The sequence below is a fragment of the Eubalaena glacialis genome, chromosome 9 (assembly GCF_028564815.1).
Source record: "Eubalaena glacialis isolate mEubGla1 chromosome 9, mEubGla1.1.hap2.+ XY, whole genome shotgun sequence".
NCBI lineage: Eukaryota > Metazoa > Chordata > Mammalia > Artiodactyla > Balaenidae > Eubalaena > Eubalaena glacialis.
The window spans coordinates 38640766-38664199 of NC_083724.1; the positions used below are offsets into that span (position 1 = coordinate 38640766).

At 43.3% G+C, this 23434-nt stretch overlaps 1 protein-coding gene across 1 annotated transcript; it reads left to right on the plus strand.

Annotated features, from left to right (window-relative positions):
- Positions 1-3491: 3491 nt before the first annotated feature.
- On the plus strand, positions 3492-9635 carry SPATA31F1 (SPATA31 subfamily F member 1). Its single transcript, XM_061199200.1, has 4 exons — positions 3492-3635; positions 4295-4340; positions 4881-4941; positions 5879-9635. The coding sequence occupies exons 1-4, from the start codon at positions 3492-3494 to the stop codon at positions 9633-9635; spliced, it is 4008 nt and encodes a 1335-aa protein (XP_061055183.1).
- The last annotated feature ends 13799 nt before the right edge of the window (positions 9636-23434 follow it).

Sequence of the window (23434 nt, forward strand, 5' to 3'; positions counted from 1 at the left end):
AGGAACACTCCCAAACTCATTCTATGAGGCCACCGTCACCCTCATACCAAAACCAGACAAAGATACTACAAAAAAAGAAAATTACAGACCAATATCACTGATGAATATAGATGCAAAAATCCTCAACAAAATACTAGCAAACAGAATCCAGCAACACATTAAAAGGATCATACAGCATGATCAAGTGGGATTTATCCCAGGGATGCAAGGATTCTTCAATATACGCAAATCAATCAATGTGATACACCATATTAACAAACTGAAGGAGAAAAACCATATGATGATCTCAATAGATGCAGAAAAAGCTTTTGACAAAGTTCAACACCCGTTTATGATAAAAACTCTCCAGAAAGTGGGCATAGAGGGAACCTACCTTAACATAATAGAGGCCATATACGACAAACCCACAGCAAACATCATTCTCAATGGTGAAAAACTGAAAGCATTTCCTCTAAGATCAGGAACAAGACAAGGATGTCCACTCTCGCCACTATTATTCAACATAGTTTTGGAAGTCCTAGCCATGGCAATCAGAGAAGAAAAAGAAATAAAAGGAATACAAATTGGAAAAGAAGTAAAACTGTCACTGTTTGCAGATGACATGATAGTATACATAGAGAACCCTAAAGATGCCATCAGAAAACTACTAGAGCTAATCAATGAATTTGGTAAAGTTGCAGGATACAAAATTAATGCACAGAAATCTCTTGCATTCCTATACATTAATGATGAAAAATCTGAAAGAGAAGGAAACACTCCCATTTACCATTGCAGCAAAAATAATAAAATACCTAGGAATAAACCTACCTAGGGAGACAAAAGACCTGTACGCAGAAAACTATAAGACACTGATGAAAGAAATTAAAGATGATACCAACAGATGGAGAGATATACCATGTTCTTGGATTGGAAGAATCAACATTGTGAAAATGACTATGCTACCCAAAGCAATCCACAGATTCAATGCAATCCCTAATAAATTACCAATGGCATTTTTTATGGAACTAGAAGAAAAAATCTTAAAATTTGTATGGAAACACAAAAGACCTCGAATACCCAAAGCAGTCTTGAGGGAAAAAAACGGAGCTGGAGGAATCAGACTCCCTGACTTCAGACTATACTACAAAGCTACAGTAATCAAGACAATATGGTACTGGCACAAAAACAGAAACATAGATCAATGGAACAGGATAGAAAGCCCGGAGATAAACCCACATACAAATATGGTCAACTAATCTATGACAAAGGAGGCAAGAATATACAATGGAGAAAGACAGTCTCTTCAATAAGTGGTGCTGGGAAAACTGGACAGCTACATGTAAAAGAATGAAATTAGAACACTCCCTAACACTATACACAAAAATAAACTCAAAATGGATTAGAGACCTAAATGTCAGACTGGTCACTGTAAAACTCTTAGAGGAAAACATAGGAAGAACACTCTTTGACATAAATCACAGCAAGATCTTTTTTGATCCACCTCCTAGAGTAATGGAAATAAAAACAAAAATAAACAAATGGGACCTAATGAAACTTCAAAGCTTTTGCACAGCAAAGGAAACCATAAACAAGACAAAAAGACAACCTTCAGAATGGAAGAAAATATTTGCAAAGGAATCAACAGACAAAGGATTAATCTCCAAAATATATAAACAGCTCATGCAGCTCAATAGTAAAAAAACAAACAACCCAATCCAAAAATGGGCAGAAGACCTAAATAGACATTTCTCCAAAGAAGACATACAGATGACCAAGAAGCACATGAAAAGCTGCTCAACATCTCTAATTATTAGAGAAATGCAAATCAAAACTACAATGAGGTATCACCTCACACCAGTTAGAATGGGCATCATCAGAAAATCTACAAACAACAAATGCTGGAGAGGGTGTGGAGAAAAGGGAACCCTCCTGCACTGTTGGTGGGAATGTAAGTTGATACAGCCACTATGGAGAACAGTATGGAGGTTCCTTAAAAAACTAAAAATAGAATTACCATATGATCCAGCAATCCCACTACTGGGCATATTCCCAGCGAAAACCATAATTCAAAAAGACATATGCACCCCAATGTTCATTGCAGCACTCTTTACAATAGCCAGGTCATGGAATCAACCTAAATGCCCATCGACAGACGAATGGATAAAGAAGTTGTGGTACATATATACAATGGAATATTACTCAGCCATAAAAAGGAACGAAATTGAGTCATTTGTTGAGATGTGGATGGATCTAGAGACTGTCATACAGAGTGAAGTAAGTCAGAAAGAGAAAAACAAATATCGTATATTAACGCATATATGTGGAACCTAGAAAAATGGTACAGATGAACCGGTTTGCAGGGCAGAAATTGAAACACAGATGTAGAGAACAAACGTATGGACACCAAGGGGGGAAAGCTGCCGGGGGGTGGGGGTGGTGGTGGTGTGATGAATTGGGCGATTGGGATTGACATGTATACACTGATGTGTATAAAATTGATGACTAATAAGAATCTGCTGGACTTCCCTGGTGGCACAGTGGTTAAGAATCTGCCTGCCAATGCAGGGGACATGGGTTCGAGCCCTGGTCCGGGAAGATCCCACATGCCGCGGAGCAACTAAGCCCGTGCGCCACAACTACTGAGCCTGCGCTCTAGAGCCCGTGAGGCACAACTACTGAGCCTGCATGCCACAACTACTGAAGCCTGTGCGCCTAGAGCCCGTGCTCTGCAACAAGAGAAGGCACTGTAATGAGAAGCGTGCGCACCGCAACGAAGAGTAGCCCCCACTTGCTGCAACTTGAGAAAGCCCGCGAGCATCAACGAAGACCCAACGTAGCCAAAAATAAATATAAATAAATAAATTAAAAAACAAAAAAGGAATCTGCTGTATAAAAAAATAAATAAAATTCAAAAAAAAAAAAAGCCTAAGAAAAAAAGAAAAGAGCTCTGTAAGGAAGTCTCATTAGTGTGTCTCAATGGAAGGCAGTGTTTACAGTCTCTTTTCACTCATCTGCAAGCTTGAGGCCACACAGTCTGGGAGGCATTCCTTTCTGACTCCCACAACGTCATTTAAAGATGCTACCACCGTGGCCTTGCCATGGTCCCTTCATGCACCTCTGATTTCCCATTTTCCACTGCCTGTAACATCAAAGCTCTCCATTTCCACGCCATAACCAGACTCTGGCCATCAGGCTGGTGGAGGGTGTGGAGAGTGGAGACAAAGTGGGAGAACAGACACTGACTGTGAGCGGCACCTTCAGTCCTTACAGACAACCAGACACCCGTATCTACAAACGGAATCACCACATTCGCTTCTCTAGACAGGTAAAGGTCTTTGACACCACAGCTGCCTTGTGAAACAGGAGAGCTTTGTGATGCAGTCTGGTGGCCTGGTTCCGTTGTCTGTGAGGCGGAGACGACAAAGTGTAGCATTGGAAGTCACTAGGCGCCAGGACTCTGAATGCCTACATATAGGGATGGTTGGTCTCCTCATGCTAATGAGGTTTAGACCATGTTGAGCCCGACTTTTTTTCTGTGGGATTTGGGGTTTCCCTTATATACCTATGGCTCCATCTTCATTGTTATCCTAATTGTCTGGCAAGTGAAAAAGAGTTACCATGGATTAACAATGGAACATAAAAGGAGCTGCTGCCAGGTAGGGAAACACTATGACCACGACTGAACTAATTAAGCCTCAGATAAGAAGCTTCTAAGCTCTCAGTATCTCTCCTTTTATCCTTCCTTTTCCCCTCCCTCCCCTTGATTTTTTTTTTTTACCATCCATTAGTTACTCTTACAAGGTATTTCCCTTCTCAGAGCCTACAAATAATTTCTTCCCAGGCTATCCCTGCAGTGTATTCTAATTGAAAAATCAAGAACGTCTCTATCTGACTTGGGTTGAGACTTGGATGAAATGGAATGTGCCTCACTGGATCTTAGAAGACCTCCCATTATGGGAGATTTTTCTAGTTTGTGGTCCATTAAGGCATTTGTAAATTGAAGTCCTTTGGTTATTAGACCTACACACCTTTTATTCTGTTCCACCCTTTCTCTTGTTCCATCATAAGCCTGATACACAACTTCTCTTAGGAAAAAAATGGGAGGTATTGAGGATGAAAGAACCTCAAAATGAATCAGAAGTAATAAGAGAAGGGAAATATTGGGGTGAAAAAATAGAGTATGGAAAGTTAGGAAAGTAAATAAAATACAGATAAATTACAAGGGATTGGGAACTCTATATTAGCTTTGTCTCAGTTTGGACATGAAAAAGAAAATGGTGTCCCAACTTCATACTCTAACTCTTTTGTCTTTAAGCGTCACCGAAAAGCCAGACAAAGGGCTAGAGATGCAGCATCAAGAGGTAAAGTCCCAGTCTCTGCTCTGACATCTCTCTACTGTGGGTGAGGCTCCCATGAACCCTGTCCCTCAATGACCCCTGGTGCCAGGCACCAGGTGCTCTAACCACTGAAGGCCCAATTCCCCAAGTTGACAAATTCTCCCAGAAGACTTTTTTGGGTGGGAAATCAGAGCCTGGGAATGTTCCAGAATTCTCCACCTTATCCCTGGGAGTGAAGAGGAAGTAGGGGAGTGAGGAAATAAGGGCTCTGTCCTTAACTGTGTCATTTACTAGTTTTATGACCCAGTGGAAGTCACTTCAGCTCTCAGTCTTGTTATCCATAAAATGGGCATGATGATGCTGTCTCACTCACAGTGTGGTTGTGGAGGTCAAAGGAGATTAGGTCCAGGAGAGCACATCATACCTGGTTAAGTTGTAGTCAGACGTGCCTCAGAGCACTGGCTGTTAGGGTTTGCAGTCTCCTGTCATTCAAAGGTCTCAAGCTTCCTGTAGGATGTCCCTGAATCCTCTCCCGTTCCATGTAACTGTCTGCTGATTTCTCAGCTAGGAGACTTTCCCGGGAAGAAGCTGAGAAGCCGTGGGAGCTGCTCTCTGTCATGAGAAGGTGATCTCTTGCTTTTTGCCGTCTCGCAACTCCCAGCCTGGCCTGTGATCATTTCTCCGCTTGGCCTGGGGCAGGGTTGGGGAGGAGCATAATGGCTGGGAGGTAGCCAGACACAGTGGAGCCTGGACGCTGGTTGAGGGTTCCCAGAGGAGAGGGTGGGATCAGACGTCTCAGGAGAGAGGAGTCCTGCAGTTCTGCTCTGGGCTAGGCTCACAAAGGTCCTGGCATTCAGGATTTGACTAGTGCAGGATTTAAAACTACATGGGTTTTCACTCAGCCACAAGACAAGTTAGGAGGATGGATAATTAAGTGCATAAATCAGTCATCATTTTCATATTCTCTTTACAGCTAGACCCTGCTGACATACCTCCTCTGGTTTTGTCTTCAGGGAGGCCAGATCCTGGGACAGCCCTCAGGCAGGAGCTTGTCATATTATCCCCCTCTTAAGATCTCTAGAGAATAGGGATTGGCTTCCAAGAGATGTTGTGTATGCCCTCTAATCCCCAGAATGCAGAGTTCCCACAAGGACCTCCGTAGCCCCAAACGAGGCTGACTCCAGGTTCTGTCTGGTGATGTTCCTGGTGCTGCGCCATCAGCTAACCATTGGCTCCCCCATCTGCCTGGTTGCCTTCTCCTAGTTCAGCTTCTCAGCACAGGTCAGCAGAGAACTCACCCACCTCCCAGGCTCTCAAGGCCCTGCGTTCCCTTCAGTTGCCTGAGACCTTGCCCAACAAGCCCCAGGCTCTCAGCCCAGCACACCATAACTTGCCAAATGACATTTCCCTAGGAAGAAAAGTAGATGAGTAAACACCCAGTGGGTGCAGGCCTCAGAGTTTACAGGGCTATCGGGGGCAGTGTCAATCTCTAGGCCACACACTTGAAAAGAGGCAGATGTCATTCCATCAGTAACAAACGGTTGCCATGTTTCCCTTCCCAGCCAGGGCTGGCTTCCTCAGGAGGGGAGCGTGCGGCGGCTCCTGTGTGCAGATCCCTGCTGCCAAACCTGCAACGCTGTGGCTCTGGAGATTCAGCAGGTGGTGGTGGGTGAGAACACTCTGATCTCCCCCACTTCAAGGGGGCCATCGCAGGGCTCCTCTTGCCTAGAGGTTTTGTCCACATCTACTGTGTCTTTTGAACAGACTCTGGAGCATGGCCCACACTCCAAAGACCTTTCACTTCCATCTGCAACCCTCACAGAGTCACAGAAATCCTTAACCCAGTCAGCTGCCCAGTCAACTGGTGCAGCCAGCATCCATGATTTCTGGGCTGAACACCTCATGCTAAGGCAGGGATTTCAAGTGCCAGAGGTGCCCAGGGGCCCAGAGACTATGTTTTCTTCAAAGATTGAGGAACCTAGGGTTTCAGTGAAGCTGCAGGAGATGATGCAGAGCAACCTCAACCTTGTCTGTGGGAACCAAGGCCAGCAGCCCTTAAATTCCCAGGTCTCTCTGCTGACCCTGAACCGAGAAATTACTACCCTGACACATCCTGTGGCCTTGCAGATGGTCAGTGTCCTCCCTGCCCACCCGCCGTTCCTGAGTTCTGAAGTCCTGAGGCTTCTTGAGCTACATGTAAAAAAATGGATGCATTTCCAGAGGTGGGGGCTCCCCAGACGTGTGGAAGAGTCTCTGAGGCAGCTTATGCCAAATCCACCATTATTTTACCAACCTGTATATAACCAACCAGTTTCTTTCATTCAGAATGATACTTCTCAGTTCTCTGTTGAGAGATTTGGGACCATTTCATACCAGAACTGGGGTCCATGTATGGCTGGCCAGCCTACCCAGGCCTTCTGGGTTTCTGAATGGTCCATTATGGACCCAGAACAAATACACTGCTACCAGCAAACCCCAAACCATATGGCTCTTGCCTTGCCCTCTTCAGCCCCTAAAGAATTAAGTGGCCTTTATCAAATGCCTGGGCAACAGGCTAATGACTCAGTGGGCCATGTGCAGCCGAAATATAGCCAGCTATTCTGTGGTCTTCCTTCTCTGCACAGTGAGTCCCTGGTTGACACCTTCTTGGCTTCTCAAGGCCTCTCCATGAATGAGAGCATGTCCAAGCCCCGCTTGAAGGATCCTTTTCTCTTCAAGGAACTCTCCTTCCTCCCTCTGCTGCCTAAAACTCCACCCCAGTCAGCTCCACCCTCTCTTCTGTCTTCTCAAAATTGGGTTGCTCCATCTGACCACCAACAAGCTCAGATCAGTGTCCCATTTCTGACCCTGGATGAGTGTGAAGCCTTGGAGTGGCACCTGCTGCAGAGGCAGCTCCAGCTTCAGTGGGACTGGCCAGATGTTTCCCAGAGAGATCAACACACCCAGAGCCCTGTGCAGTATAAGCCCTGTGACAAAGCCCGGTCTTCTGAGACTGTGAAAACTTCCTGGCCAGGGCATCCCGTCTCAGTCCTCACAAGAGAACTACTCTTCCCGCAGCAGCATGCCAGGAGGCAGCTGGAATTCCACCTCCAGAGACAGTTGATTCACCACCGCTGGGGCCTGCCGCAGAAGATCCAACAGTCCATTCAATTGCTCCTGTCCCCCACTAACCAGCAGACTATGTCCCTGAGCAGCACATCCCTAGACAGTGTGAATGGCCCCTGGCCTACATCTCTAGAGGCCGCTGGGGCTGATGACCCATTCTCACCCATTGTGGACCCAGTGACAGTCCCCATGCCACACTTGTTTGACCAGGCCAAGGCAATATTGCAGAGCCATATTGACTCCAAATGTGGGCAGATTCACCAGGGCAACGTCCCTACCTGTGTATATAGCTCTTGGGAGTGCATAATTCCTGGGGGCCTGGAAGTGGTTCCCTTCACCTGCATCCCAGAAAGCAAGCCCCTGGAACTACAGGCAGCAAGTGACCCGGACCTACAACAGAAAATTATACCCTGGATGCCAACGGCCCTTGATCAGCAGCAACAAACCTCACCAGGTGCTGTCATTGAACATCCTAAGCTGCCCCGAGCCCTGTCCAAGGGAGCCATTGAGAAACTGGAGACAACTTTACGGCACAAGTATCTGGCCTTCTTGTCAGGGCTGCCGGCTCTTTATTATGTGGCTCTCTCTAGGGTCATGGCCCCAGCAATCACTTCCCAAGCTGTGATCACAGAGATGGTACCTGGACCTATCAAGTTCCCAACAGAACCTCTGACTCAGATGACCTCACCTGAAGAGCAGGGTCTAAGTCCTGGGTCAGGCTTTCAAGATGCCAACAAGGCTTGTGCAGACATTGCAGATGAGTTCCAGGCTGAAGTGCAGGTGGAAGAAGTAATTGAGATGGTGCCTCTAGAAAGTCAGACAAAGCCTGCGAGGCCCTCCTCACTTGGAGAACACATCTTGGCCAAACTAAATTTCCATCTGAGAAAGAAGATGCTAGAGATACAACTGGGAATTCCCATAAAGGCAAGGAAGTCCAGGAAACAAATTGTAGAAACCTCAGAGAACATATGCACACAGGAGTCTCTTGGGAGTCTAAACAACCAAGGAAACACACTGCTCGAGGAACTCCCCATCCCACAAGATATGCCACGTGCCCCAGATCCAGAATGCCTCTACCTCAGAGAACAGCTGGCCACTGAGTTGAAGGCAGTGTATCAGGAACAGAAGCAACCCAGTTCCAGTGCAGTATCCCACGGTTCTGTCCACTGGGCCTCCAATATCTCGCAACCCAGTGGGGACCTGACAGAGGCCCAGGAGCTTTGTGGTCAGCTGGAGGCCAGTGTGAACAACTGCAGCCTGGAGGAGCCCTGGAGCCCTGAGCCCCAAAGCCCTGACAAGAGCAAGGACTCAGCCCAAGTACCCACACTGGCAGAAAAGAGAGAGGAGCCAGGCAAACCCAAATTGGCCGGGGACCACGGAGAAGGGGATGCCGGGTTTGCAGTCTCCGCCACAAGAGAGAAAAGCCACTCTGCTGAAGCCCAGAGGCCAGAAGGGATGCTTCTGAATGGGACACCCTGCAGCCCCTGGCGACGGAGACGTCGCTTTCACCCTCATGCTCCCTGTCAGCACAGTCCCCAGCATCGCCCTCAGTTTAAACTCCCAGAGCTACCTCCTGGAGTCCCTGGGGGGAAAGACTCTGAGAAGAATGACCTGCAGGACAGTCAAGCCAAGCTCAATGTCATCCTCAAACCAGCAAGGGTTCCTGAGAATGCCCAGCCTGTGGTGCCCCAGGTGTCACAGGGCCAGCCTTTCCTGGGCCAACTCACTCCGGGTAAGCCGTTGCAGGGCCAAACTTTACAAGGTCAGGTTTTTCAGGGGCAGGTGATGCAAGGCTGTACTCACAAGAGGCCCAGCTTTCCAGAATCTGGCTGGAGAAATAAGATGAAATCTTTTCTGGACTTTATTAACCCCAAGACAAAAGGCAAAGGGCATGAGGAATCCATGTCCTCCACATCTGAGAAAGTGGCCAACACCAGAAAAAAAAATGTGGAAAAGAGCCTGGCTTCAGCCAAAAGTCCCAAGGGGCAAACTAAGATGGAGAAGACAGGAGGGCACCGTAAGGCCCAATTTCCGCCCACTGAGAAGCAGGTGGGCTTGGCGTTCTCGGATGTGCCCCACTCCCCAGACAGTAAGCTCCGGCACCACTCCCGCTCCCATCAACTCCACTCTGCCTCAGTCCTGGGCATCCCCCGCCACTGCCCTCAGCACTGTCCTCGAGTGGCTTGTGTCACCCAACCAGGGAACCCACCCTAATTCCCAACTCTCACCTCGGAGGGAAACACTGGTCTGCTCAAGAAGACCCAGCTCAGTCAAGAGACTTTGTAGTCTCTCCAACGTCTGCATCCCTTGAAGAAGACTGCTACTGTCATTTTCATTGATGTGCAGGTGGACAGAGTGCCACCCAAAATACACTGTATATCTCTAAGTAGAGAGGTGTGCGTCTGCTCCTTCTCTCCACTGCGGTGGGTTCAGGGAAGGCATAAGGGAGGTAAATGTCCTGCCTATCTAGGGAAGGGGCTTTAACCCACACTTAAGCTGGGTAGCATTCCACCCCACCCCCATCCCGGACTACGGATAAAGGGACTTGAACAGAGAAGGAAGGCCCTTGTCTAAGGTACATTGAAGGTAAAGGTCAGGCTTGAATTTTATCATGGTGTCCTTCGGCCCAGAGGAGCAATGTGGACATGAGGCTAGAACTGTCAAGGAGGAGTGGCCAGGAATCTCACAGGCAAAATTCACTGATGACTTCTATATGTGCCCACACTCTGGAAGGGAGGTTTTTAGGAGAGTGCCAGTGTTCCAACCTTGAGGAGGTGCTTTGTGTTTATCAACAGCATATAGGTAATATGACAACAGTCAAAAGCAAATGATAGAATCTCCCCTCTCTGCTCCCTGTTGGTTATTGGTTAGATCTTTCTGGAGAACTCACTTGGGAGGCTGCTGTAGCTCTCTTGCCTCTATCCCACCTCCACTGTCTATCAGCTGCATGGACTGAATGACACTGGGAATGAAGATCACAGTAGAACATGGAGAGGGGCTGGTCCCCACTCCCAAGGGTAGGCAGGGAGAGAGGCAGGGAGGGAGAGCATGTAGATGGAGGTCTGAATACCTGGGGTAGAAGTTGACATGTTCCTGAAGAGGGCATGATAAGAGAAAAGGCTGGTTAGCTATGCACTCTAAAGAACCCTGAGCCAGGAAGCCAACCCAATACCCAAGTGCTTTCAGGGGATGGAGATGAATAAACTGAGTTTTGGTCTGTTGTCCATAGTGTGATGGAGAGCAGTGAGTTGAGCCTTGTTTTCAAAGGCAATGCATATTAATTTAAAATTTCTGAACACTCACCCTCAATCCCACAAAACTGTTTTCCAGTGTCAGGGATTAGTATAACTGTAAATCTGTGTTTTTGCTCAGCTCAAACATGAAGTCAGTGACTGTGTTCTAATCTTGATATATCTCAACTTTGCCCCCTTTTTTCTGTGTTTACTGCCTCTGCTTGTTAGATTACTCATCCATTCTTGCCTAAATAATACAATAGTGTCTCATATCCCCAGGGCTTAGGATAGTGGCAGCATAATAATACCTTAATAGTACTTGAATTGAAAGTCTGGGCTTGGGAGGCAGACAAATCATTACATTAGTATGATGAGCGCTATAGAATAGGGAATGCTGACACACGATTACTGGGGTACTCAGCTCATGAGGACCTCAGACAGGTCACAATAAAAATAACCTTGATTATGCTGTACACCTTAAACTTATACAGTGCTGTGTGTCGATTATATCTCAAAACTGGACAAAAAAAACTTAAAAAATAATTTTGAGAAATATCTTACACTCAGTTAAAATATTTACTTACTATATGCAAGGGACCATAGCTAATATGACAAAGACACAGGACTTGCACAATGGAGCTCATGATTGCATGGGATAGTCTCACATGCCCAAATTGTCTAATCAACACATATACTTGAATGTCCAATATTCACCTTGAACTATAGAACAATGAACTCCTGATTCCCTGCTCCAAGCCATCATCTAATTACACATATGAAACATTCTCCAGTCACAGTATTCACAACATCACTTAATGGCAGCTCCATCTTTCTAGTTGTTCAGGACAAAAACATTGGTGTCATCCTTGACATTGTTTCCCTAACTGTCCATATCCAGTCCATCCTGTTGTCTCTACCTTCTGAAATGAATTCGGAACATGACGGCGTCTCTCACTCACTCTGCTGCTATGATTACTGCGGTAGCATCATAACTAATCTCCCAGCTTCTGCCTGAGACCATACTTCCAACAGTCTATTCTCAGCACAGAAGTTTGATGGTCCTCAGGGAAGGTCCTGGCTGTAGAAGACTAGATAGAAAGATAGATTAAGACTGAATGATGATGATGATGATGATGATGATGAAGATGAATATGAAGGAGGAAGAGGAGGAGAAGAAAGAATGAAAGAAAGGAAGAAAGAAGGAAATAAAGAAAAAGAAAAAGGAAGGAAGAAAGGAAGGAAGGAAGAAAGAGAAAAAGAAAGAGGGAGGGAGGGAGGGAGGGAAGGAAGGAAGGGAGAAAGATAGATACGTAAAACCATGAGACTGGATAAGATCACCAAGGCAATGATTGTAAATGAAGGGAAGATCTAAAGACAGGCTCTGGGACACCCCAACATTAAGAATTTGGAGGAAAAAGTAGGAACCAATAAGCAGAGACTGAGAAGTAGCAGCCAGTGAGGTAGGAGGAAAACCAGGAGAGTGTGGCATACTGGAAGGCAAGAGAGGAAAGTATTTCAAGGAGAAAGTGATCAACTGCATGAAAAGTTGCCAATCCACCAAGTAAGATGAGGACTCAGAGTTGATCATTAGATTTAACAACACAGAGATCATTCATGGCCTTGAGAAGAATAGACTCAGGTGAGAAGTGGAGGTAAAAAGCATGACGGGAGTAGATTTGAGAGAGAGGAAGAGCAACTGGTGATAGCAAGTGTAATCAACTGCTTTAGGGAGCTTTGTTCCACAGAGGTGCAGAAAAATGAGACAGCATTAAGAGGGCTTTTTAAAGGTAGGAGATATAGCATGTTGGATGTTGATGGAAAAGATCCAGTCAAGAGGAATAAACTGATGATGGAGGAGAGAAAGGGAGAACTGCTAGAGCAATGTTATGGTGCAAAAGTAACATAATAGGAGTGAGTCACAGGTTGAGGGGTTGGCCTTGGCTAAAAGCACAGACGTTTCACTGGTGGTAAGTAGAGACAAGGTGACAGTAATGAGGAGGGACTCTGTGTATCATGAGAAGAATGGTTTTTCTACAATTAAGAGAGCAGGGCAAATACCTAAGGGAGTGAATGAGGAACTGGGAAGGATCATGGCTTGGGGGAGGGGCTGATACATAGAGCCAAAGCCGGAGACGAAAAGGAATTCTGGAAGTTGCCATGGCAAGGTTTTTTATTAAGACCTAAGGAGTTGGTAGCAGCATGTGAGCCCAGGTGGGCAGAAAAAAAAGTTGAAGTTGGTGATCACCTGGTAACAGGCATGGCATCCTAGTGTTCGGCCAGGGACCAGGGAGTTTTGGGGTTTGGAGGAGAGAACTGGGAAGCAGAAAGACAAAGATGCTGCCCTGAGTGGATGGGAGGGAGCTCTGTTTTGGACACCTCATTTCTCTCAGAAGTTGGCACTTCTGTAGTCCCACTTTCTGACTTAGCACAGAGGAGAGAGTAAGGGCAGGAAGTGCTGTGGCTTCCTCATGGTGTGGTATGGGGGACTGTGGGCTGCCCCCGCCTCACTGTTTCCTAAGGAAACCCAAGATGGCTCAACATACCATCAAACCAGGAGGTGGGGGCAGGAATCTCTTCCTATGATAGGACTCAGCACTTAGCACAATGTGTCCACTGCTAGCAGGGTGCAGAAAAGCCAGATGGGAAGAAGCATGAATGTGTCCCTCCTCTGAATGGTGATTCTGTGCCTAAGGGTTGGGGGCCCAGCCCCTGGGGGTAGAGAGAGGAGCTGGAACTGAGACCTTCAGGATTCTCAAGTCTCAGCAAAGTTAAGAGCTGAGAGAAGACCGGGTCAGAGCCTATGATTCATGCAGGATGTTGTAGAGGGATGAAGCCTTGCTCATTCCATCCTATAACCCTAGCACAAGCCCCACCTTCCAGCTCCCCCTAGGCTCAAGAGGTAAAATCAGAATGAAAACTCTCATGGCAGGGCACAAACTCAAGTATTTACTCTTCCAGAATTGGTGGTAGATGCTAGGAGTACATCAATGCTTGCTTGGGAACTTTGGAGTTTCCTCTGCCCTCAGAGATACCATATTGTCATGGCGAAAGGTTTAGACCTTCTGGAGCCCTTCTCCTGGTCTCTGAGGAAAGCATTTCAGAATTCTGTAGAAAGAATTTAAGGCAGCTGACTTCCTGCAGTGGAGGAGAATGGCTTCTCCACAAAATCACTTCTGTTAAACACTAAGTCCTAGCGAACAGGGAGCGTGGCTGCTTCGTTTTTGTACCTCCTCACTGCAGCCCACACAGGGCAACGAACACAGGACGGCACAGGAATAAACCCCACGGAGATGCTGCGTCCTGCACCATGTGAGAGAACAATAAGGATAATCTTATTTTAATAAGCCAAATCCTCTTAAATTTTATAAATATTTATAACACAGAAGTGTACAGATTTTTACACAAAATATCATGGGTTTGATTCTCATCAACATTTCTAGTCTTAATTTCTAGGATTAAAATCTATTAACTCAAAAAGAAAACAACTTAAAATAACAGATTATCCTTGTGATTCTAACTTAAAGTATATAATTATGTAAATGTTTTATTCATGTAAGCTAGGATTTACATCCTCACCACTCTGAGGCCTGTTTTTTCTCCTCCTCCATGCAAATACGGTAAGAAAATGACTGATTAGTATAACTCAATTACCAGTAAACAGGTGAATGCCTAATTTCTGGGTGCTGTTTCCTTTTGTGTACCAGCTATCTCACTTTCCCTGGAGTTACTATGTACTTTCACACCTATATGTGTTTCTTCAGGCTTTTCTAGACACCCATTTCTGCTTGGAAGAACTTAACCCATCCTTTAAGGCACAGTGGAAATGTGCCCTTGGCTGACGTCTTCCCCCTCCTCCTCTAGAAGCAGGGTTTTGTATGTCCTCTGTGGTGTTCTGCTTTCCCTGCCCTGAAATAGGTATGTATGACTGCCAATGGTGGGATCATGCATCCATAAAGGCACAGTGTCCGGTCCATAATAATCACTTAATACATGTTAAATTGAGCTAACCTAATGAGTTAAATTGGCATGAGGTAAATATGCTGACCAGCTAGATAACAGATTACTTGGCCAACTCTTATTTAGGATCCCATAGAATCATAGATATTTGAAAGATAATCTAGCTCTGGTTCATATGATTGTGTTTTATGGAGAATTTAATTTGAAGAAAGGTTTCTATGGCATAAAACAGCATGAAAGCCACTGATTCTGGACGAACTATTTTCAGATGAGTAAATTGAAGATTTTTTAATATAAAATCTAGGTAATCTGATTTCTTTTGAAAAATTAAAAGACCCAGCAATTAGGTTTTGTTTTTTCATTCTTGAAAAGTGTCAATCTTCTGGAACTCACTCCAGTTTGCCACAGTCCTCACCATTCCCTAAAGTGTCCCTGATGCAGAAGCTAAGTATTGAGAGTAGCACTAAACTCCCAAAATGATGAGTCTGGCGTACCATGGAAATACACCTGACTTTCTCCCTGCATTTGTGTTACTTGCCTGTCACTGAAGGCAATTGAACTTGAGTCCTCAGATTTGCAATAGATGTGTTTCTATGAAGTACTGGGGAAAAATATTGTTTACAAATTAAACTTCATCTGAAATGTATGCAGTTTGCTATTCAGAGGAATCAACTGTAACTAAAAACTAACTCTTTTGTACATCAAATGAGCACACTTGATTATATTTCTATTCCCTTGACAAGAGCTACATCTTAGCCTGGCATAGAATTCTGAGAGCTCAGTTGTCCTATTAAAATTCTGTAAAAATTTCTTTCCTTTATTATCACGACATTTACTTTTGCACAGGAGAAGCTTGGGTTCAGTGTGATTATTCTTCCTTTGCAAGTAATCTTTTTGTTTGGCTTTCTTTTCCTGCATGGATAAGATCATAGTTCTTATACAGTTTTTATCACGAAAATAAAACTGTTGCCAAGACAAGTTGAAGACTGAACAACATTAAATTAATTTTTGCCAGGGGCATGGTGAGCTCATTAGAGCTGTAGATTTGGACGTTTTTTTTTCACCCTAGCAAGTTTTCCTTTGTATATATAGTTTTAAAAAACTTTTATTGGTGTATCGATTTCATATAAAGTTTACACATGCTAAGTGGTAAACAGTTCAATGATTTTTGGTTTCAGAACATTTTCATTATCCCCCAAAGTCCCTTTGTCCTCATTTGCAGTTAATTACTGCTCCCACCCACCCCAGCCCTAGCCAAGCTTGAGCCAGAAATATACTTGCCCCAGTTATGACCTCAACCTTGGGCAGGTAGTGGCCCTCCTTAATCACTCATCACTGAGGTCATCACCTCTACCAGCAACGCCTTTGGACATAGGTGTTGCCAACCACTCCACATGGAGTGAACTCCCTTCCACCAAAGCACAGCCTGCCTGCTGCCCTGGCAGAACCTTACTGAGCTGAAGGGTGAGGGGAGTGATTGGAGCTGCTTCAGACGAGAGTGCTTCAGACTCCCACTGCTGCTACTTAAAGTTCAGCTGTTCTTTAAGCACAAATGTTTCACAGATGATTGTTTGCACTTGTTTGGGGGAAAAGGATTTGCTGACCTCCTCACTCAGCCATTAGCCAGGAGGCTCACTTTTATGTTGTTTTTCTCAATGATAGGAATTGCCAACTGATTGGAACTTTTTAATCTATCGCTATCTCTTTTTATCATATCATCTTTATCTCTGTTCATTCTGCTCTGCAGTGCCTTTGAGATGGGCTTTAGTTAGCTATTGCAATGTTAGATTTCTTTAAGTTTGTGTCGTGTCCTTGCTCTACCTTTTTACATCACTCTGGCATCTCGGTTCTATTTTTATTGTTTTTTTTAAAATTAATTTTATAAAGTTACTTTCTTCTGTGTTTTTGCAAATGTGCTTTAAAATTTTTTATCTGATTTCATAGTATTAATAAGAATAATTTTTCTCTGTATTTTTGGAGCAAGAATATTCTTCTTTGATTTTCAAATGCTGCATGTTATATAATTTTCCTGATTACTCAACTTTGAACAAAGAAGATACATTCCGGTCTGATATTTGCCAGCTGATAGGACCCATATTCTATTTGGATTTTCTCACCATCCACCAATGTACCGTCAGAATTCTCTTTCAGGAAATAAGCTAGAGGCCAAGCAGATGCACACATCCCTAGCATTTAAGTTTTAATATCTAGAAGACATTTATCCAGTTCAACATTACTTTATTGAGGCATGACTTTGTTCCCATTACCTGGTTTTCTAACTATGAGATAGTGTATTTGTTACTGAAAACTTTGAATCAGCATGAAGCTCTTGCTTTGTTGGAAGTAGAGCATGGGGAATCCAGTCTCCAAAGTGGATTGCTTCCTTTTTCTGCCCCCACCTACTCATGCCTTGACACCACAGGGTATGATATTGATGGGCCCTTGAGCTCATGGCCAAGTTCAGTCACCGGGCGTTATAGGACTCCAGAGTGAATCTAGGAATGAAACACTGAAGAATCCTCAGGGAAGAATTTCCTTAGGGAGGAAGATTCCCCTCAGGAACTAGGTCTCTAATATAATGGTTCATGTTTGTGGTTGTGTTGCTGTCTTTCAAAGACACTTATATGAGCTCACTGGCCCAACCACATTACAGTTAGAACTAATTCCTCCCAATGACTAAAAAACATCATTGATATCATTGATTTATATCTTTAGTTTCCTCTGCTATTGTGTTTTCCTACCACATTGGTATTAAGTTGGAGGGGAAAATTAGCAACCTGCTACCATATACTAAAAATATCCAAATATTGGCTAACTAATGAAATGTTTTCATGTTCGGAGGGAATATTTTTCTATGACCCTTAAGATTTTTAGCTTAAATTCCTGAAAAATACATTTTCTGCTCTAGTTTATATACCCAGAAATATCTTGGAGGAGTGTGTGCTAGAGCAGCGAATATCAAGTTTTAATATACAGTGCTTCGAAAACTTTAATGTGTGTGTGTGAATCCCCTGGGAATGCTGTTAAAATGCAGATTCTGCAGTTCTCACAAGCTCCCTGGTGATGTGGATACCGCTCTTAAGAGCACTACGGTGCTAGAAGAGCTGGCATGCGATGTCCGTGATTTGGAGCCCAAATCACTCATATTTGAATTACCATTCAGGAAGACACAAACAGGGAAAATTCTGCAACATCTCCATTTCCAGACTCACCAAGGGCCTAGTGCTCTGTGACCCCTGCCTCCAAAGCAGAGACTGTCACCAAAGAATTACTCCATCAGTACTCGTGTGCCATTTCACATTCAGATATGGCCTTTTTGTCTGGGAGGAGACAGAGTAAGGAGGTGGCAACTACAGATATGACACATCATTTTCATGACACCAATAATATGTGTTTATTTGTTTATTTTATTTATTTAGTTGCACTGGGTCTTAGTTGTGGCTCGCAGGCTCCTTAGTTGCGGCTCACCAGCTCCTTAGTTGCGGCACATAAGCTCCTTAGTTGTGGCATGCAAACTCTTAGTTGCAGCATGCATGTGGGATCTAGTTCCCTGAGCAGGGATTGAGCCCGGGGCCCCTGAATTGGGAGCGCAGAGTCTTAACCACAGTGCCACCAGGGAAGTCCCTTGTTTGTTTATTTTAAAAAAGCTTCTAAAAGTTTGCGTTTGTTGTATAGCAGGTGATGTCATAAAAATTCAGACAGTCCTTTGAGGCCATGGATACAGGAGGAGGAGATTACAGAGCTCCAAAAAGGATTTCTGAAAAGAACGCAAAAATAGCCAACGGTGTATTTGGAGCTATGGGAAAAGAAACTATGGTTAAAAAGGTTGGCTCTGCTCTAGAAGAGCTGAATTGTTGATGTTTTAACATTCAATAAAAATAAATACCCTTATTGATTTGGAAGATTTAACAGTTAATAAAAATAAATGCCCCGGGACTTCCCTGGTGGCGCGGTGGTTAAGAATCCACCTGCCAATGCAGGGGACACGGGTTCGAGCCCTGGTCCGGGAAGATCCCACATGCCACGGAGCAACTAAGCCCGTGCACCAAAACTACTGAAGCCTGCGCGCCTAGAGCCCATGCTCCGCAACAAGAGAAGCCACCGCAATGAGAAGCCCGTGCACTGCAACAAAGAGTAGTCCTGCCCGCCGCAACTAGAGAAAGCCCGCGTGCAGCAATGAAAACCCAACGCAGCCAAAAACAAATAAATAAATAAATTTTAAATAAATAAATACCCCTATTGATTTGGACAATATGTTGTAGAAGACCCCTCAAAATAGATTCCACTGTAGTCTTTTGTTTGCCAGTTTGGGCATTTGCATGGTGTTAAACTTAAGTCAGAGTTAATTTTCAGGATAAGACTGCTTTTATTCCCCTGCCTGCTTGTCATCCACTATTTTCTACACCTCTCCTCCAGCATAATTACTTTCTTAGTCTAATATTTTCTTTGGAGAATCTTCTTCATGATCGACAATTTCAGTTTATGGGTTGTGCTGTAGCTCAGAATTACAAGGCATTTAGCTAGAAATGCCTAAAGAGTAAACTTGAGCCTTACGTAAAGCAAAGATAATGCTGTCATTTTCAGGGATAGCGCCATCTGAAACTAGCCTGCTGGGATTATTTGGCCAGTGGGTACAGGTAGGAAAGCAACGTGCCCAGGAAGCTTTAAAGGCCTTAGATGTTTGGAAAAAGCAGATTAACACAAGTACCACTGACACCAATTCTATAGCCTCGGACAAATCATTGTAGTTGTTTTGTTTGTTTGTTTTTTATTGGAGTATAATTGCTTTACAATGTTGTGTTAGTTTCTGCTGTGTTAGTTTCTTCACAATGAAGTGAATCAGCTATATGTATACATATATCCCTTCCCTCTTGGACCTCCCTTCCCCCCATCTAGATCATCATCTAGATCATCACAGAGCACCGAGCTGAGCTCCCTGTGCTATACAGCAGGTTCCCACTAGCTATCTATTTTACACATGGTAGTGTATTCATGTTAAACCTAATCTCCCAATTCATCCCACCCTCCCGTTTCCCCACTGTGTCCACATGTCCATTCTCTACATCTGCATTTCTATTCCTGCCCTACAAATAGGTTCATCTGTATCATTTTTCTAGATTCCACATATATGCGTTAATATACGATATTTTTCTCTTTCTGACTTACTTCACTCTGTATGACAGACTCTAGGTCCATCCATATCTCTACAAATGACCCAATTTCATTTCTTTTTATGGCTGAGTAATATTCCATTATATATATGTACCACATCTTTATCCATTCATCTGTCGATGGACATTTAAGTTGCTTCCATGGCTATTGTAAACAGTGCTGCAATGAAATTGGGGTGCATGTGTCTTTTTGAATTATGGTTTTCTCAGGGTATTTGCCCAGTAGTGGGATTGCTGGGTCATATGGTAGTTCTATATTTAGTTTTTTAAGGAAACTCCATACTGTTCTCCATAACTAAAAATTAGATTGCATTTATATCTTAAAATAGGTCAGCTCCTTAGGATAACGTTCAAGTTTTGTATATTCTCTACCAAAACAACAATCTTTTAAGTATCTTTTGTCTTGCTTTTGTCTTACTTCTGTGTCATTCTGATAAAGCATCGTCCAGTGGACCCTGCCCCAGCTGATCCAACTTCTGACTTCAGTCAGCAAGCTTTTTTTGCTTTTTCTTAAATATTTATTTATTTATTTGGCTGCATTGGGTCTTTGTTGCGGCACATGGGATCTTTCATTGCGGTGCAAGTTTCAGCATGGGCTCTTTGTTGTGGCGCACGGGCTTCTCTCTAGTTGTGGAGCGTGGGTTTTCTCTTCTCTAGTTGTGGCGCGGGTTCCAGAGCGCATGGGCTCTGTAGTTTGTGGCACGCAGGCTCTCTAGTTGAGGCACGCGAGATCAGTAGTTGTGGCATGAGGGCTTAGTTGCCCCGCAGCACGTGGCATCTTAGTTCCCTGACCAGGGATTGAACCCTTTGCGTTGGGAGTCGGATTCTTTACCACTGGACCACCAGGGAAGTCCTAGTCAGCAAACTTTTGAATATTTATTTGTACCACTCTCTTTTTCTTATTCCCAGCATGAACCCATCTGTTACTATCATGCTGTCTCTAGCTCTTTGTCCTTCTTTCTCAACATTCATAATTGTCCTTTTTTCTATCTACTAAATTGTGTTCCACTATTATAGGAAATCTCACTATAAGACAGACCTAGCAATACGTTTTTCAAGATTAACTTTTAGTACAAATATTTCACAACTCTTAGCTCCCTACTCCAACTTACTCAGTTTTTATGATTATTATTTTTTATTACATACTTACTAACTTACTCATTTTGCATCTAGTGACTGTGTTCTTTTTTAATGTGTACTATCAGGGTTAGTCCATAAACCTACAATTCCCCAAATAGTATTTGCTACAATAAGGAATACCAATTAATACAACAGACTAGAGAGTACCAACATAGACAATTATATGTATGCAAAACTCTGTATGTATGTTTAAAGAGGTTAAGGAAGTGTTGTTTAAGATAGGGTATTATAGAAACAGGATAACATTTCAGTAATTTAAGGTGAATCCCTGCTTTATCATGTTTCAAAGTCAATCTATATGGAATAAAAATATAAACATTGAATCAAATTATAATAAAAATTGACAAAGATTAAATCATTATTCAATATATAGAAGGAGGATAACGTCTTCATTTTAGAAGAAATTAAAAAATTGTAAATGGATGATTGATAGCTTCAAGAATATACGTATATAAAATTTCTATACCGTTAAAAAACCCCAAAGGGGCTGATATATACAATATTTTAAAAAATTCATGTTTATAAAGAAGACATTCAAACTTGGAAGGATAAACGAGAAAGAGGATATCAGTGCATTTCACTAGACTGTAAGCTCTGAGAGGACAGGGACATTTCCTTGTACTTCACACATAATAGGTATGTAATAAATATTCAATAAATAAATGATAATAAGTAAATGAAATAAAAGCCAACTTCTAAAAACTTATTACTGCAAGAATAAATATGTGAAATAAACAACTCTGGACAACTAAAATATGCCAGCTAAAATAGTTTAAAAAATTATATAGTATCAGCAGTGTTGTAGTAGAATTGGTACACATTCCTTGTAGTGGCTCTATAAATTGGTTATCTTTTGGAGGTAATACGATAATTTGTAATAAGGGCGCATCATCCCCCATGCAGAAATTTATCCTAATGAAGTAGCCAAGGTTAGATATTTCATCAGATTTGCATCACTGGTGGTGTTTATGTCAGCAAGACAAGGATTACAGATCTACATTTCAATTTTAAGGGTCACCTGAGTTGAAGAACCTTGTAAAAGAGTTCTGCAATTTTTTTGATTATCTGCAGGGTTCTAGTTGCAGAACCATTTCCTTTAGTGATAGAAGGCCGGCGTAGGCCTTGTATCAGTGAGGAAAAGCTAGATTATGTTGTGGTAACAAACAACCTTCAGATCTCAGTAGCTTAAAACAATAAAGGTTTTGCTCATGCCCGTCTTGGATGGGTTGGAGGCTCTACTCCACAGCTTGCTTCATTCTGCTTGGTCCAGGGCCTGGGCTAGGAGAGCAGGCACTGGCTGGAGTACTGGCAACTGTCATGGAAGAAGGGAAAAAGAGGACGTGGTGAAGCATGCACTGCATCCTAAAGCAACTGATTACATTTCATAGTCAGAGCAACGAGCTCCGTGGCATGGGGAATTGGAATCCTACCACATTCCCGGAAGGAAAGAGAAAACCAGACATTTGTGAACAGTCATCCTGATATCACAATCTCTTAGAGTAGAATTGTGGCCAAGGTAGTTTTAGTTTTCCACCTGCCTCTCTAATCAACTAATCTCTAGTTCTGATGAATTTGATGATAATTATTCTGGAAGGAAGCAAGGCCTCCTTCAGATATTTTAACAGAAACTTTGATGTCAATATATATCAGATGCAGAAGGCAATGAGTCATTATGGCTTTCCATCCAGAGCAGCAAAATCAGATGTGCTGTCAAGCATGACAAATATACTTTCTGCACACAGGGTCCATAAGAACTGTTTGGAAAATACAGTATTATTTTAAAGATATCAGTGTCTTTACCAGTTTCCTAAAAGGTGAAAGCAAAACAGAAGTTCGTTGTTGAGGGTGTCGACATGTAAATAAGAGATGAAAACCAGGAAATGGCTGCACTGAGTGATAGCAATAATTTTCTCCAACTACCTGTGTAATGAAAATGGTGAAACTGCTGGCTCTCCACGGCCTGCTTCAAAATGGCAGATGGCATGCCTGATGGGAAGGGGAAGTCTTCATCTCCAGAGCTAGTGCTTCAGTTTCCTTCCTTTGCTCCAAGCCTTAATGTAGGATAACCATTTCTATGACATGTAACTTTATCAAGGGTCCTCTGATCATTCTTCTCAATGTAAAAAGCTTCCTTGTAGGATGTTTTAAGATAAAGACTTTATATTAAATCAACTCCATGTTTTAGTAAAGTGCCAACTTTTTAGAGTTGAGCCTCGTGTTCAAAAAGAATACATACTGGTGGTGTAGATTTGTGAGTGTCAGGTAAGATGCTCTTTCAGCTTTTCTGATTTTGTGCATCCAGTGGGAAGAAGTATATAATATAAAATCATTGTCACTTTTATGTCCCATTATATTTGGTGATAAATCTAAAAACAAATGTAAGACTCACTATATTTCATTTCTTTGTCAATTTCTGACTGAAGTTTGGCCTGGTGGTAAGCAAAGTGAATCTGTATAATGATCATGATGTCACTGTATGTTTTCCTTAATTTATCTCCCTAGGAAACTATTC